Source organism: Cannabis sativa, chromosome 4, assembly GCF_029168945.1.
Source record: "Cannabis sativa cultivar Pink pepper isolate KNU-18-1 chromosome 4, ASM2916894v1, whole genome shotgun sequence".
NCBI classification, from domain to species: Eukaryota; Viridiplantae; Streptophyta; class Magnoliopsida; order Rosales; family Cannabaceae; genus Cannabis; species Cannabis sativa.
Window position 1 is genome coordinate 10383826 of NC_083604.1, and position 17984 is coordinate 10401809.

General features: G+C 33.8%; 2 protein-coding genes across 2 annotated transcripts; both read right to left on the reverse strand.

Moving 5' to 3' along the window:
• Window positions 1-590: 590 nt before the first annotated feature.
• On the reverse strand, window positions 591-1464 carry LOC133036656 (uncharacterized). The gene is made up of 2 exons (XM_061113264.1): window positions 1148-1464; window positions 591-1068 (listed from the first exon to the last, which is right to left on the reverse strand). The coding sequence occupies exons 1-2, from the start codon at window positions 1462-1464 to the stop codon at window positions 828-830; spliced, it is 558 nt and encodes a 185-aa protein (XP_060969247.1). The 3' UTR covers window positions 591-827.
• LOC133036785 (uncharacterized) lies at window positions 1336-5197 on the reverse strand. The gene is made up of 9 exons (XM_061113522.1): window positions 4934-5197; window positions 4645-4689; window positions 4177-4245; window positions 3664-3793; window positions 3405-3514; window positions 3053-3281; window positions 2479-2681; window positions 1807-2373; window positions 1336-1662 (listed from the first exon to the last, which is right to left on the reverse strand). The coding sequence occupies exons 1-9, from the start codon at window positions 5195-5197 to the stop codon at window positions 1468-1470; spliced, it is 1812 nt and encodes a 603-aa protein (XP_060969505.1). The 3' UTR covers window positions 1336-1467.
• Between the last annotated feature and the right edge of the window lie 12787 nt (window positions 5198-17984).

Here is a 17984-nt window from a genome sequence, read left to right on the forward strand (position 1 = left end):
TAAAAGAGATGAACTTGAATGTTTACAACTACTGTTCGGGTTATTACACCACGCGAACATGGCTTGAAACATACATCGGCTCAACATATCCGGTACACAATCACACAACTTGGGATGTGCCACAAAACATAAAAGATATCATTGTTCTGCCACCAAACCAAAAAATAAGATCTGGAAGACCAAGGAAACGAAGGTTTTTATCTGAATGGGATACAAAAAAACATAACAGGTGCGGCGAATGTGGACAACACGGACACAATCGAAAGACATGCAACAATCAAGCAATAAAATAGATACATATGAAATATTTGAATTGTTTAATTTTGTGTGCAAATTCAAATAGGTTGATCTGTGATGTTCTAAATACATGGGATTTCATTTTTATGAAATTTGAAACAGTTTTTTAATAGTTTCAAAATCGTTTTGTTACAGTTGCGACCCTTTGTAAAATATTAAGTGGCGGAATGACTTCTTCTTCACAGTTTTAAAGGCAGTCAGTCAATAATTGATAAAACATAACTTGAATAAGGGAAAGGGATTAATGGAATACGAAGAATAAATATACATTCATAGCACTATTTATGAAAAATGAAAACATAGTTTGTATTTAGTTGGTTAATAGTTTCTCTATAGTTGTGCGACCGTATATAAGAACTTGAACAATTAAAAAAAACAAACAACTTTGGGAAATACAAACCTATACAATAAAGATATTATAAGGAGTGAATGTCAAATATCCTAAAAGTTTTAAACCAGCTACATAGTATAAAATCAAATATAATACCTACATTGAAACAACAACACTAAAACTTGTCAAGTAAATAGATTCAACAAATAACAGAATAGAGCCACCAAATTAAAAGATCATATTTCTTCAATTTAGATGCCTTAGAAGACTTGGTTTGCTTCTCATCCTCGCTGTCAATACTTTCATCAATTTTCCTTTGTCCATACGAGTAGAAAAGTGAAGCAAGTCGGGTTCGATAAACTTCGATGTCAAAGTCTGCAGGGACATCCTTTCCGTGTATAAAGAATTCAGCAAAGGCAGCAACATATGCTCCACAATCACTGTTAAAAAACATAGAGAAAAAATAAACAGTTTAGAAACTAAAAAACAACATAAAAGAAACTTAAAAGAAACACTCACTTCTTCTGCTGAGACGCAAGACCACTAAGCTCCACGATTCTGAATGGAGCTGTAGGGTCAGAAACTGAGGCACGAGCTTGTGCTCTATTCTTCCAGAACCCAAGTAAATCGAAAAACAAAGGCAGCAACACGGAATAAGCCTTCATCGCATTCCTAGTTGCGGCATTCATCTTCGCGATTCTCAAAGAATTGTACAGAAACAACGTCCCTTCGTTCACGTCAAGACGCCCAAAAACCCAATGACTTTCCCTTCTTAAATTGATGATGAAAAGCACGTGATCGGCTTCATACCAAGGCTTGGAACAGGGAATGCGCATACCTCAGATGTAATGCGCAATTGGGTGGGCAGCGTGAATGTGTGACATCTTAGTCTTCATTGACTTGGCCTTGTTAAATTTGTGGTACAATGCTTGGATGGAATCATCAAAAAGACAATCAGTAGTTGCGAAATTCAACGTCACAGCGGAAGAATACTTACCTTTTTTCCGAAGGTAATAGAATATGGTGTTCATATGCTGAGAAAAAAAAACAACACAGAAACACAAATGAAAAGGTTTAACAACTGTAAAAAAACTGAAATGTAGTATCAAAACTAAAAAACATTTATAAAGCAACTAAAAATAAACTACCATAAGTACAATATAAATTGGAAACTTTACCGAGTCGTTCATAAACATGTCGCATGTGGCCAAATGGTAAAACCAAGTTTTATCCTCAACATAATCAACACCTAGCCTAAAACTCGGGGTAAATTTCTTTGCGCCGTCTTCATAACAATTATAATGCCTACAACAACAAAAAAACAGCAAAAAAATAGCATTAAAACAGGAATAAAACTGAAAAAAAAAATAATACAAAAACAGATTTAATAAAAACAGTGACCTAGGATGTTTAAGCAATCCTTCACCAATCCAAGAGTCAAATTTTGCCTCAATCTCGGTAGATACGGGATCAGCAAAAGCATCATTAAGAGCATAAAGGCCCTTCACATAAGTCACCATTTTGAAATCCCTATCATCCCCAGCTGATTGGGAACCTGAGGACATAAGCTCCATTGGAGTGCTCCCGACATCAGCAGACCCGAAATCAACAAATGGAGATTTCAAGGCCGGAGCACGCTTCCTCTTATCCAACAGAGGTGTATCAGAGACAGTATCCTCAGCTTCTTCATCAGTATGAAGGGCATCTGACTTTCCACCAACAACATCTGGATTGGGTGCGGGGACCTAAAAAATAAAGAATGCATTAAAACAGTTGCAAAACATACTAGAAACTAATGAGCAACCAAAAAGAAACCTAGTTTTTTTGAAAACAATTAAAAGTAAACTTACATTGATTTTAGCAACAGCCTCCAAGCCAGCCAACACAACTTGATCATCATCTATTACAAGCTGGCTCAACCCATCAAAGAAATCGTCCCCCTTCAATCGAGACTCATCGCCCTTCGGCTTCTCAACATCCTTAACATTTTTATCACTCCCTCCAACATCCTCAGAAGGATTCACATCAGCAGAAGAAACGACGGTAACTTGGCCTTGTCAGGCATCATCGGCATCCCCACCAACTTTAACCAACTCACCACCATCGTCGGAGTCGGAATCAATATTTTACGGATCGTGCAATTGCTTCTCATCATCCTCGGCATCATCATCATCATCATCATCATCAGCATCATCATCAGAATCTTGAGTTACTAATTCATCCGATGACTTTCCCTGTATCAACCAACATAAATGAAACTTAAATAAAACAGTAAAGAAACTATACAAAAAAAAATATAAAAAAACCTAAACAATAAAATAAGAATAAATACCTCGTCAGAAGGACGACGATGAATGGCATTAACTTTCTCTTGGATATCCTTAATTACAGTCATTACGGATTTGAAATTAAAATCAACAAAACACCTCAATGAAATGAAGTCCTCGGCCAATGATGATTGATTCGAAATGAGCATCTCCAGCTTAGATTTCATCCAATCAATATCTGCTGAATCAGACTTCTTTGAAGATGACCCACCCTCGAAGGATTGCTTCGCTACACCACGTTCATCAATAGATTCATCGATAAATAGACCGTCAAGTTGAAGCTGCTGCCTCTCTTCATCAGTAGGACGCATGTTTTTTATCTTCAACTGAACAGCATAATCAAACATAATATGAAAAAAAAAATTAAAACAATTGGAAAAACTAAAAAACAACAACATAAATAAACTGAAAAGAAACAGGAAAAAAACAGTAAAGAAACTGTAAAGTACCTTCTCCAAAGGTAAATAAAAAATCTTGCCCTTCAAGTCTCGAAGGGTTGGATTTTTGGTGACGATGGTGTTGCTCAGGTTCGAATCACGGGAATAGAAGATGAAACTCTCTTACAGAAAGAGTTCACCATTGCAGGACAGCATTCATAAAACCAAACAGTGAAAACCCAAGGACATCCCAATGCCCTATACCAGCCATCATATTGGCCTCCCTTCTCTGCCTTTCTATTTTTCATAATGATCCCATGCTCAATCCTACCTTTGAATGAGTCAATTGTCAATTCAAATGATTCCCTACCCCAACAATACTCATCCCACCGACCGCTATCAACTACATCTAGAACAAACCTAGACACTTCTTTGTCAGGAGTATTGCTAAGAAGAAAACACTGAATGAAATACAAAACAGCCATTTTCAAACCAATAGACTCATCCAAACCCCACCGACTACCCAAAAAAGCATCCTCGATGGCTTTGTTGTCAATAGTTTTTACACCACGGAAACATGTTTCTACCAATTGATTTGTTTCCTGTGAAAACAACAACTTGTTGCAATCACCGAAACAATCTAAACCAGAAATCAGGTAAAATTCTTCGGCACTAAACCTTATGCAACGGCCAGCAACCTTAGCCCAAAACTCCTTAGGATTAGGCTGTAAAACTTCCCTTAGTAATAAACAAACTCAGGCATATCCAGAAAATGCCCAAACTGAGTTTGACGAAACAAAGAAAGCAAATTAACAGATAAAGTGTTTTTAATATTATCTATCACAGAATAAACACTGGTGCATACACACTTAGATCTGTAAAAATCAGAAGGACTAAATTTACAGTCCCAAACCTGCAACATAACGAAAAGGGCCAAGATAAATTATAAATCCTGAATAAAACAGTATGAAAACTGTAATACAACTACAAACAAACTAAAAACAAACTATCAATGGCAAACAACTACACAGAAAATAACAGTAAAGACCTGAAATCGTTTGGAAACATAAAAAAAACAGTAAACAACTAACCCTAAAAGAAATTGAAAAATGCAGTATAAAAAGAACAATAAAACTATATTAAAACAACAAACAAACTAAAAAACATATACAACTATAGAAAAATATAGAGCAAAGATTTGAAAATCGTTTTGAAATCTAAAATATAACAGCAAACAACTAAACCTAATGAAAATCGAAAACACATCAAAACATACCAGTAACAAACTATTAAAAAACTGAAAAGAAACTACCGACGACTGATTGAAAACACCAAAAACGAAAACAAAACACATAACCTGTAAGCACAAAAAAACACTGAAAATAAAGAAAACAAAACCAAATTAAAGAACAACACCCAGACCAGAATCAAATGAAATGATCAAAAGCAACAATAAATAACTAAAAAATTTAAAAACATGAAACAAAATGCGCAAATGAAACCCTAAAATTACACAAAGCATAATGAACATGAAAACGCCAAAATCTGGGTAAAGCATAAATGGAAGAAAGGGGGAAACGAAAATAAAACTAAAAACCAACCTCAGTCCGATCTTCAGCATGTGTAATAGATTTTTGAAATTTTTTCCCAGAAATTTCTGGAAGCGTGTGCTCCTCCAAGTTCAGCTTCGTTTTCTTCGAAGAATGGGGTCTCACACGCTTCGGCATTGGAGCTTCAAAATCAGAATCAAAATCATCAATGATTGGGCGTTTACCCTTGGATTTGTTGGCCAAAGATTTCTTGCCCATTTTTGATTTCTGTTTGAGAACTGGAGAAGGGGATGAAGATGAACGAGTGATTGCCATCCTATAAATAAGATTGAAAAAAACTGAAACAGAGAGGGAAAAACAGTTGCTAAATCGTGGGCTAAGAGGAAGTTGAAAATTCGTGGATGAACCAAAAATAAGAGGGAAAAACGTGATAAATTATGGGTGGTTAATGGAGGTTACTTGAATTCAAAATGAACTTAGAGAACAGAAATGAAGAATCGAAAATGAAATGAAAACAAAATGAAAAAAGAGAGGGAAGAGAGTATGATTTGATTGATGATGCATGGGGAGAGCACACGTGTATGCATGGTATGATGAGTAAGTGGTAAATGTGTAATAAAAATAACTTTGTAAGTAGAAATGTAGTAATAGGCGTGTGAGGGTAATTTTGTAATAAAGTGTGTAAAAAGGATTTTTCATGTAAAAATTTCAAAAAATTATATAATAAAAAATTTAAAATGAAAGACAACTTTGAAAATGAGCGGGGATTATAAGGGCATCTCCAATGGAGAAACCCTAATTTAGTGTTAAATCAACACTTAAAAACTACTATTTCAACACTAAATTTTATTTCAATTCCAATCACAACACTAAAAATTACACCAAATATTTTATTCTTTATTATTCTATTATTTTATTAATACAATAAGAATATTTTAATATTAAATATTTATTAAATCTAATAAATTATATTAGTAAATATTAAATTTTTTAATTTACAATAAACATTACATTATTTTTTTTATTCTTAAAAATAGTATTTAATTTACTCTAAAAATTAAAACACCTTAATTTTTTCTAAAGTGCGCAATGCAGTGCAATTTGTGGTTTTGAATTTTTAATATGCGGTTCAAACCGCACCGCACATTATAAAAATACCAATTTTTAAATTTAGTTAGGTCCAATATGTGAATGTCTAACCCAAAACCCACTAATTATTGTATTATTGAAAGTTATTTTTTTTTTCATATTTATTTTCAAGCCTTATGATATTTTTGATAAGTTTTGCTCAAGCTTTGTTGTATTTGTGATAGTTTAATTATGGGAAATTTACATGGTATACTAACTTTTGTCATTTTTTTACAAAAATACTGTCAGGCGGTATTTTTTAATTTGTTACTGTATTTTTTTATAAGTGTCATACTGCTGTATACTGTGTTAAGTTTTCACTGGTGTTCTACTAGTATTTTTTAGTTGTTCTAATGGTGTTTTGAGTTGTTCTGTTTTGTGTTCTACTGGTATTTTATAAAAACCAATATTTTTGTAAACTTTTCCGTGTGACAGTATTTTTGTAAAAGTTACCCCAAATTCCAGTATTTTTTGTAAGTTTCCCTTAATTATTGGTGATAGTCCAAACTGCAAAAACCGCACCGCACCACACCATTTTTTGTGGTGCGGTTTCTCCGATTTTTTAGTTTCACGGTGTGAGTGCGGTTTGGGAAATTGAAAAAACTCCACGTGTGGGTTAGTTTAAAAAAATAATCAAAAACTGTACTACCCGCACAACGAACACCCCTAATATTTTTTAGCTTATTAAAAATATAAAAATACAAAAAAATACATTTATAAAGTTTTGATTAATATACATAATTATTTAGTTTTTAAGTATTATATAATTATTAAAATAATAAAAATAATATTTAGTGTGGTCTACAGTGCCCACTAAATATGGTGGGACGCTGTAGACAAACCCATAAATAGTGTAACTTATAGTGTGTCGTTGGAGTATTTATAGTGTAAAATTACACTATATTTAAGTTTATAGAGGCCCATTGGAGTTGGCCTAAAGAAGTTGTTATAAAAATACTAATTTTTTTTATTATTCTTACATTTTTAGTGTCATATTTTTTTAATATATTTTTACTGTAGTTTTTAAATATATTATCTTAAAGTTTTATAATTACAAAAATAGTGTGTTTCAATAATATAAAAAATATAATTAAGACAACTGAAAAATAACTATAAAACACCTTAACAATAATATGAATACAACTATAAAATATCAAAAAGACAACAACAAGGCAACAAAAAAATAACAAGACATCAACATCCTTGAAATATACAAAACAATATCAACTACTAAACATGTCTTTGTATTACATAAATAGTTACATTGATAATAGAAATAATAAAATATTATGATCTTAAAATAGGGTATATAATATATAATGGGTATTATAAAATTAAATCAACAAAAAAATTAACTAAATACTAATATAATTTTAATATGTCAATATCTACTAGTACACATTGTGTCAATTAAAAAAATAAAAAATTTATGAGTGTATTTTTTTAATAAAATAAAGTGTCAAAAGAATAAATTAAATATATGTATCTACATCTACGAAGTAACACACATACAACAAAAAAAAAAAAAAAAAACTTAGGAATAAACTAAAAGTATGCAAAAAAAAAAATATTTTGAAAACTACTTAAAAATAACTAAACCATAATATAAAAATAACAAACTAAATGCACATATATACAATAAAATATTATCTAGAATAAACTAAAAATATACACCAAACAAATACACATAAACTAAAAGATAAGTGTACAATAAAAAAAATACATAAAAATAACTGAAAAAATAAATATAGAGCGCCTAAACAAAAACATAAAAATAATTATAAAACAATAAAAAGAAAGCTACAAAAATAGCAGAAAAATGAGAAGATATCGACCTCATTCCAATATGCAATCCATTTATAAATGAACTCCGAATACAAAGCATAAAAAAATACTAATTTTATTAATCATGTAAGAGAGAGAAAAGTATTCACAATTTTTTTGTAAGAAAGAGAAAGAGTATTAATAAATATGAGAAAAAGTGTATAAATAAAAGAATCTTATTAAGTAAAGGTGATCAGTAAATTCTATAAAATTATCTGCATTCGAGCTAAGTCTTGAACCGTCGCGATTATCACGAGATTGAAGAGTCGGCGGGGTAGGGTAATAAGGTTGTCCAGATTGTTGCGTAGGTAAGATCTCCACAAATTATCAAGTATGTGGACAAACCAAAGTAGGTTGTTATTGTTGCTGACTCTACGTACTGACCATACATAGGTTGTTGTGGAGATCATCCCATTTGACCATACACAGGTTGTTGCTGCTACAATGACCCAAAATGACTGTACACAGGTTGTTGTTGGGATGATCCAAATTGACCATACATAAGGTATTGTTGTTCGGATGAGCCTCCAAAATGGCCAACCATAGGTTGTTGTGTCTGAGATCCTCCTGCGACATCCGAAAAAAATATAGGAGGAGACTGTGAGGGTTGCTTGAACATGTAATGTAATTGAGGGGATTGTGAGGAGCCAGCTGACATGTTGGGAGAATTTTATTGTTGTTGTTGTTGTTGTTGAAAGAACTGAGGCATCTGAGGTGATTGTAGTTGTTAGTTGTTGTTATGGCATTGACATTGGACGAGGGATCGAAGTGGACGCACTACCTTACTGTTGTGATGGCAAAAATTTTTTACTACTACAAATAACCCTTTCAATGTCCCTTTTTCATGTCCAACAAAACAAGTGTTGGACATAATTTTTTTTCAAAAATTTCATGTCCAACATTAATGGACTAGGAAAAAAAAACATATCATGTCTAATATTAATGGACTAAAAAAATGTGTTAGGACATAATAAGTTAAAAATAATAAAAAAAAATTTCCAAAAGAGGGATGTGTCCATTTGGGCTGGAATTCATTAAATAGTTATATATACTGATTTTTTTTAGAAATTACATCAAAATAATAATAATAATAATAATTAATAATAATAATGTATATTTTAGTATATAAACTAAGACAAAGAATAAACACCTCATTCCTCTGAGCGGGTCACTCAAATTTTGGCGCCTAATTTTTCACTTTGTCTCTTTTTGCTTCTTTTTTTCCTTTGTCTTACACTATTTTCTTTTTTTATTTTTTTTACTTTATTTCTCTATTGTTATTGTTGAGAAATCCCTTATCTCCTATTCTTTGCCTCTGACGATCGACCTCTGAGAAAGTGGCCATTCTTGTACAAAGAGAGCAAGCCCAAATCATTGTCCAGCAAACTCTCTTCTCAAACTGCCTTGATTTTGATTTTGCTGCACCCAAATCTTTGATTTTTTTTTTATTCTGGACTTTTGACTTTGAATCCTAGAAAGTGGATTCTGTAAATCCTTTACTTTGATTCATTAGCATCAAAATGTATAATTGAAATCAATTGATGATTGAGTGAGATTTTTGCATTTTTACTTGTATTTGATTAAAGGGAGTTTCTCTATTTCTCAATCTCTCTTTTATATATACTTTTTCTCGATCTCTCTTCCTTTTACTCTATATTCTCATTATACATATATTCAAGTATTTATCGTTATATTTGCTGAAGTTTTAGTACTGTAAATTGGGTTTTATATATTGAAAACTATGGGGAGTTTTGTTGGGCTTAATGTGAATGGTTTCTTAGATTCTCAAATGGGTTTCTAAATTTGTTGTCTTTGATAAAGTTTCTGTTTTTGGTAAAACTAATTGAAATCTTTGACAGTGTGTGCATTGTACTCTTGAATCCCTACTTGTCTAATTGGTATGTTTATTTTGAATATTTGCTTTTGTACAGATGAAAAATCTAGGTTGAGCATTGTACTGTTCATGTACATTTGTGTTAAGTGGTGGAATTGGTTTTATGTGGTCTTTTAGGTTCTTAAATGGGTTTTTTCTTCAGGGTTTGCAAATTTATTTGGACACTTTGTCATTGTGTGGAGCTATTAATGCATTTGTGTGTATGAAAATTACACCACAGTCAATGGACCGGTCGGAAGAGGGTAAAGCTGAATAAATATATGCAGCCAAATTTCTCAATCTTAGTTTTTCAATCGTCACACAATTCACTCAAAACCACTACTATAATTGTCATTGAAAAAGAAAGAAAAGTTAGAAAGTGAAAAACCGTGTTTTTACAAATGTCAATTATATATACGAAAATATAAAATTGTATGCGTACGCGAAGCGAGAAAATAATGTACATTGCGTTAAAACCGATTTACAGTGACAAAACAGAACAGGCAGAATATAAAAATATTTGCAGAAAATTAAATAACTTGACACAAGAGATACGTGGTATCAGTGTTCTCCCGAACACTCCTAGTCCACGGGGCCACGCCCAGAGAATGAAATCAATTAATAAAGTATCAAAATTACAAAGAAAATTGACTTAAACAAGTTTAGACTCCCTCTAAAGTATTGCCGCAATACTTTGTAATCCACTTTATGAATCTGACTTCTTGAAACACCTTCAAGCCCGAACTCCCTTCGTCTTTGAAGTGTGAGTGCTTACTTCCTCCCGAAGTAAGGCTTCAACAAGTCTTCTCCCGAAGACCAAGTACTTACTTCCTCCCGAAGTAAGGCTTTATCAAGTCTTCTCCCGAAGACCAATCTCTTGTTCAGTCAAGTAGTTCTTCACAACCTCTAGGACAGAGTAAGAACAGAAATAGACAACTAGAACCTAGATGAACAACTAGGCTCTCACAAAACAAAGAAACACTCTTCTCTCTAAAAGATAAATGCAAAAAATGAATAATGGAAGAGTTGATTCGAATGGCTGCTCTCTAGGCTCTATTTATAGAACATAGAAACCTTAGAGACAGTCGCAAGATCGAATCTACAGCTGTACAAAAACTTTCCTAAGAAAACACGATCTGCAACATCAAATTCGGATGCTGACGCAACAGATCAAACCAGAAACGGGAAACTTACTATAATCGGGTCTGATCCTCTATCAATGCTCGATTCCTGCCAAAAACAGATTAGATATTCTGATTGTATCAAGATACAATCGAAATCAATAATGAAAAGGCAATAATCAAAGTTTCCCTAAAAAAGACAACTTTCCAAAAGAGAATTGCTTCTCTTTTAAGAAGTTTCCAAACAAAGGAAAGTTCAGCTGAAAAGTGTAATTTTCCTAACAAGGAAAAGAGCAACTACAAACCGAATAAATAAGGTAAGAAATTGGTTATGAATGCACAAGAATCTTACCATAAAAGTAAAAAATATTTTGTCAACTAACTTGCCAAAAAAGGATTTTACAATCTCCCCCTTTGGCACTTTAGATGAACAAAATTTTTTTTAACAAAAAGTACCTGCAAGTTAAAGTTAGCTAGAGCAAATAACTACTCCCCCTGAGTAACATAATCGAAAATCACAAATAACAAAAGTAACATGCTAACTTTGAAACCAAATAAGTTCACAAGTACTAAACACAACTCCCCCTGGAAAAAAGGTCCAGAGTTGGTCCAAACAAACAGTTAAAAACAAAATATTACTCCCCCTTTTTGTTTATCTAAGGGCCAAAGATAACAAATAAGATAATAGTAATATGTCCAATCAAAAGCAAAGAAGAAAAAAAAACTTAGTCTCGGTAGAGCTTGACCAAGGAAGTCAACTGCTTGGACATCTCTTGCTGAAGTTCCTCCATGGCAGCAAGACGATTGTTCACCAGCTGAACCTCATTCTTGACTTCCTGAATTTCTGCAGCAACAGAACTCGAACTTGCAGCAACACTAGCAGCAGCTCCAACTTTAGGCCTCTTTTGAAACACTCCATCAAAATACTCCGAGGGTTGGAATGTTGGTCCAGTGATGGAAGGCTCAAGTGTTTCATGAGATTGGGCCACATTTTTCTGAGAGGATAAAACCTTAAAGATTAGATTTGGAAATACAAGCTTAAAGGTTGGCTTTTTACCTCTTCGAAATGAGACAATTTGGTTCAAAATGTGGGAGGCCAAGTCAATTGATGCTCAAGAGGTGATGCGGTATAAGAAGGAGGCCACATCTTGAGACACCACGGTCTTGTTGGAGTTTGGAACCCAGTTGCTAAGAGCAAACCGCATAAGAGATGCATGAGCAAATGTGAGATGTGTAATCCGAAGACTCTCCCCTAATTTCAATTCAGACCGTGCACCAGTGAGTTCAAAGAGCATCAATTCACGATCCATAGACATAACTGCATTGGAGACATTCTCTGGAAGTTGCAAGGCTTGAGCAATGTCTTTTTCAGAAAACGAAAACCAATGTCTCCTAACATATACTCTTCGAAAAAGTCTAGAATTCTCATCAAGAAAATCATCAGTGAGATTAGCATAGAAATCCTTAACAATTTTTGCAATGTATCCATTGAAACCAGTGAGAGTGTTTTCCCATTGATGGAATTGAATAAACTTAACAATACCATAGACCCGATGAGCATGCAAATCATAATTCCTCTCACTTTCAAACTTACGGGTAGCATACAAATTCCAATCACGCTCATTATCACGATAATAAAATCGAGGACAGTGAGAAAGAGTTGAAGGAATGTTACCAAGAGAAGACTCCTTCATTGGCTGCTTGCCTTTGGCAGCAGCAGAAGCCTTTACTGCTGAAGAAGAACGAGCAGGAGTTGGAGCAGATTTTGTCAATTGGGCTCTGGCTCGAGTTTAGTGTCCTCACTGTCTGAGGAAACTCCCTTGTCCTCTGGAGTCTCCTTCTCGGAATGGAGAGAAACTGATTTGTCAGAGGAGACTTCCATTGGTTCTTCTTCTTCTGAACTCGAAGAAACCGAAGGAGGATTGGACTTAAGCTTCTTCTTGGCTGGTGGCACTGGCTTATCACGACTTCGAGATGCTCGAAGTTCCTTCTCAGCAGAGGCTTGCTGGGCTCGAGTTCGAGTAGAAGGACCGGTTGGAGTGGTAGCAAGAACTGATGCAGCAGGAGGAAGGACTACTAAAGGTGGAGGAGATTCCTTCGAAGATGAAGACGATGAAGACCAGGTTCGGTAAGGATGCACAGATTTTCGAGCCACTTGCTTAGGAATGCGTTTTGGCTTCTCGAGTTGAGATTCACGCTAGGGAAGCGATGAATCTCCTGTTTTTGCAGCAGCAGGAGGCATGGTTGAAGCAGCAGGGGGTGCATTGGAAGGGGTTGCATCGGTTTACACCAACTTTTTGGGATGCCCTAGGTTCTTAGTTCTCACCATTTTCGATCTGAAAGGGAAGATGAACAATAACAACTAGAGAAACAAGAAAATACGTTCGGGTAGGTGGTGAGATAAATGATAAGGATTGGTTTAAATAAATATGGAAGCTAGAAGAGAAAAGGAAACCAATTTTGAAAATTTGAACAATAACCGCCAGCCCATGAACAAAAAGGAAACCGCCCACTCTCTTGCAACTCCTTTCCCTTTTTTTTTAAAAAAAAAAAATAAATAAAAGGAAACTAGAATTACCAACTTTATTTCCAAAGATAAGACAATCTTTCAAGATTAAAAACACATTACCATATAAAAGATCAATCTTTAAAAGGAAACATATCAAAATAAATCAAGGAAGAATAAATATTGATACTTACCAATTAAGCACAAAATTTCCTTAGCCCATGAATCAAGTCACCACGCCTCCCTTTTTTTATTTTTTTTTAAAGAAACAAAAATAAAATAAAATATGTACAATAAATATAAGAAATTCTAACCAAGCAATTTAATCAAATATCATTAAAAAAATGACAAAAAAAAATACATGTTATGCTTTCAAAAGAGAATAAATAATTAGTATCTGAGGAACAAATCATACTCAATTGATGTTGAGGAAAAAAATATGCATGTTACTAAAAATTGTGAACCTGGATTATCAATTTAATTTAGTAGAGGAGACTTACAAATTTGAACACACTTGTCAGACATAAGTGTGTGCAGTGAAAATAGGATCATTGTCCTTGGCAAGATTTTTCATTTTCGCCTTTTTCAAGTTGATCCTGCAACTGGATGCTATCACACCATACTGAGGGTAGCCCTTTTCTATGGTAGTGCATCCTCATCATAGTTGCTAATTACAATGTTCCAGCTTACTCAAAAGATGGCTTTCACACCTCAGTATGGGTAGCTCTATTCCAGCAAGGGGCCTGACAAGTAACTGAAACAAAAATTGCTCAACTCTGTATAAGTACATTATTTAATCCTAGACACAAATAACAAGTAACACGAACCTTTTAACACAATATCACAAAGTATGATAAGAATGAGATCCTAACTAATTATAATCCAAAAGCATAAACATGATTTGTCAAATTAAAAAGAAGGAAGATTAAATGCTAGAAAAGAAAAACTTAACAATAATATTGTACAAAAATATGAACAAGAGAGATTTAGACAATGCAAACTCCCAAAGACTTTCTGAGGGTGTCAAAGCGACTTGAATCTAGGGCCTTGGTGAAAATATCAGCTAATTGTTTTTAAGTATCAACATATTTTAATTGCAAAGATTTATCTTCAACAAGTTCCCTGATAAAGTGATGCCTTTTATCAATGTGCTTTGTTCTAGAATGTTGAACAGGATTTTTAGAAATATTTATGGCACTAGTGTTATCACAAAAGATAGTTAAAACACCCAATTCAAATCCATAATCAATCAACATTTGTTTTAACCATAACAGTTGAGTACAACAACTACCAGCAGCTACGTACTCAGCTTCGGCTGTGGACAAAGAAATGGAATTTTGTTTCTTGCTATGCCAAGATACTAGATTATTTCCAAGAAAGAAACAACCTCCACTTGTGCTCTTTTGATCATCAACATTGCCTGCCAATCTGCATCACTAAAACATGCAAGGTTAGAATTAGTATCTTTAGAATACGAAATTCCATAATCAAGAGTACTATTAACATATCGACTAATCCTTTTTACAGCAGATACATGAGATTCCATAGGATTACTTTGATATCTAGCACAAACACCCACACTGTAACAAATATCTGAATGACTAGCAGTTAAATACAATAGACTTCCAATCATACTACGATAAAGTGTAGTGTCTACTTTTACTCCATTCTCATCTTTCGTCAATTTCAATGTGGTGCTCATTGGAGTACTTACCTGCTTAGCCGATTCAAGACCAAACTTCTTGACAAGGTTCTTAACATACTTACTTTGAGATACGAATGTACCTCCTTCCATTTGTCTAACTTGAAGATCTAAAAAGAAAGTAAGCTCACCAACCATGCTCATTTCAAATTCACTTTTCATTTGATCAACAAAAACTTGCACTTCATGGTTAGATGTAGAACCAAAAACTATATCATCAACATAAATTTGAGCAATGATAAAATCAGATTTTATATGCTTGATGAAAAGAGTTTTGTCCACACTACCTCTTTGATAATCATGAGAAAGTAAAAATTGAGTTAACCTTTCATACCAAGCTCGAGGAGCTTGTTTTAGACCATACAAAGCTTTTTTAAGCTTGTACACATGGTCTGGAAATTGAGGATCTTCGAATCCTTTTGGTTGCTCAACATAAACTTCCTCACTCAAAATACCATTCAGGAAGGCAGATTTTACATCCATTTGAAACAATTTAATATCCAAAATACAAGCAACACACAAAAGTAAACGAATTGATTCTAATCTTGCAACAGGAGCAAAAGTTTCATCAAAATCAATACCTTCTACCTGTGTGTATCCTTGTGCCACCAATCGGGCCTTGTTTCTCACAATTGTACCGAACTCATCACTTTTATTTTTAAAGATCCACTTTGTTCCAATTATATTGATACCTTTTGGTCTTCGGACCAAAATCCAAACCTTGTTGCGAACAAATTGGTTGAGTTCCTCTTGCATTGCATTGAGCCATTCTTCAAAAGTCATGGCTTCCTTCACATTTTTCGGTTCATATTGAGAAACAAAACAAAGAAAGCTAATCAGATTAACATACCTTCTTCGAGTTACCATGCTTTCTTCAGGATTTCCAAGAATGAGATCTTTTGGATGATTCAATTTGACTCTGGTGCTTGGTTCCTTCTGGATAGAATCAGTGATGATGTTTGGATGAGTCAAGATAGACGGTTCTGGTTCTCCAGTCTCAGTTGCAGCTGCAGATTCGTCATTTGCAGCATCAGAGTTGGGTTCTGCTACATCAGGATCTACTTTTGCTGCTTCTGGAGGAGTATCCATAAAGCTATCTATCTTGGCTTCTGTGGAAAACTCTGAAAAATTGTTAAAATCATCAACAACCACATTAGCTGATTCCAAAACAGTTTGAGTTCTCATGTTATAAACACGATAAGCTCTACTGTTTTAGGAATATCCACTAAAAACACCAACGTCACTTTTAGCATCAAATTTACCAATATGCTCACGATCTCTATAAACATAGCACACACATCCAAAAACATGAAAGTGACTTACATTGGGGCGTTTACCTTTCAAGATTTCATAAGCTGTTTTTGAGGTACCTGGACGAATAAACACTCTGTTTATTATATAGAAAGTTGTGTTAATAGCTTCAACCCATAAACGCTTTGTCAACTTCTTGCTATTTAACATCACCCTTGCCATTTCCTGCAATGTTCGATTCTTCCTCTCAACAACTCCATTTTGTTGAGGAGTTTTGGGAGCTAAAACATCATGAGTTATACCTGTAGACTTACAAAAATCATCATACACAGAATTTTCAAACTCCTTACCATGATCACTCCGAATTCTAACAATTTTCCCAATATTACAATCTTTTTCAACTCTTAATCTCAAACAAAGAGTTTTAAAGGCATCAAAAGTGTCAGACTTTTCTCTTAAAAAATCTACCCAAGTGAAACGAGAGAAATCATCAACACAAACAAAGATATATCGTTTACCATTTAAACTTTCAACTTGAATTGGACCCATAAGATCCATGTGAAGTAATTCCAATACTTTTGAGGTATTGATATCAGACACAGGTTTGTGAGTGATTTTTAATTGCTTCCCAAGTTGACATGGTTCACACTTACAAACACTTTCTTTACCAAGCTTGGGCAGACCTCGAACAATACCTGCATTTGACAATTTTTTCAGGTTTTTATAATTAATATGCCCAAGCTTGGCATGCCACAAATCCGTGGTGTTGTTGATAGCTGAATGACAAGTAAACACAGGAGTTAGGGTATAACAGTTATCATTGGATCGAAATCCTTGCAAGATACATTCATTATCATCATTAAGTACATAACAATGATCACTGTCAAATGAGACAGTATACCCTTGGTCAAAAATTTGACTAATGCTAAGTAAATTAGCCCTTAGTCCTTCAACTAACATCACATTTTTCAGTCTAGGTAACCCTTCAAAATTTAGAGTTCCCATACCAACGACTTTTCCAGCTAAGCCATTACCAAAAGTGACTTCTCCACATTGCATAGGTCGAATGTTAGTCAAAAAGTCCTTGTCACCTGTCATATGTCTAGAACAACCACTGTCAAAATACCACATTTGAGATGCAGCACTTTTATTAGAAAAACCAGCTAGACAATTTTTCTTAACCCATATTTGTTTCAAACTTTTATGTTTCTTTTGAGATTTTTCAAAATTATCAAAATAATTTGTTTTAAACAAATTTTTCAACGTGAAACATTTAGGTCTGATATGTGCTTTTCTACCACAAAAATGACAGGTGGGAACAAATCTTTTTACCTGAGATCTTACTCTTTTCTTAAATCCTGGAGATTTTGCAACATCAGAAACAACTTTTGCTACACCAGGCTGTGAAACTGTTGCAGCAGACTTCACATTTGTAACATCAGGAAGATTCGTTGGAACACTAGATTTTACAAACTTCGTGACTCCAGAACTTTCCATTCCATTTGATCTGATGCCAGCAAAACCTCTTTGACCTGCATTCTGAGCTTTTTCAAAAATAGAAGATCCAGGGTTAAGCATTTGAACATTTTTCTTAAAATTTTCAAGTTCCTTCTTTAAGAGAGTGATTTTTTCATTTTTAACACAAAAATCTGTCTCATACTCTTTTATTTTTAGTTCACACATTTCAATTTGATGAG

Coding starts and splice junctions, on each gene's coding strand:
- LOC133036656 (XM_061113264.1), bottom strand. CDS start 1,464: ATGCGCATTCCCTGTTCCAAGCCTTGGTATGAAGCCGATCACGTGCTT. Junction 1,069..1,147: donor CTTGCGTCTCAGCAGAAGAA/GTGAGTGTTTCT, acceptor GTTTTTTAACAG/TGATTGTGGAGCATATGTTG.
- LOC133036785 (XM_061113522.1), bottom strand. CDS start 5,197: ATGGCAATCACTCGTTCATCTTCATCCCCTTCTCCAGTTCTCAAACAG. Junction 4,690..4,933: donor ATGCTGAAGATCGGACTGAG/GTTGGTTTTTAG, acceptor TTGTGCTTACAG/GTTATGTGTTTTGTTTTCGT. Junction 4,246..4,644: donor GTGTTTTCAATCAGTCGTCG/GTAGTTTCTTTT, acceptor GTTATGTTGCAG/GTTTGGGACTGTAAATTTAG.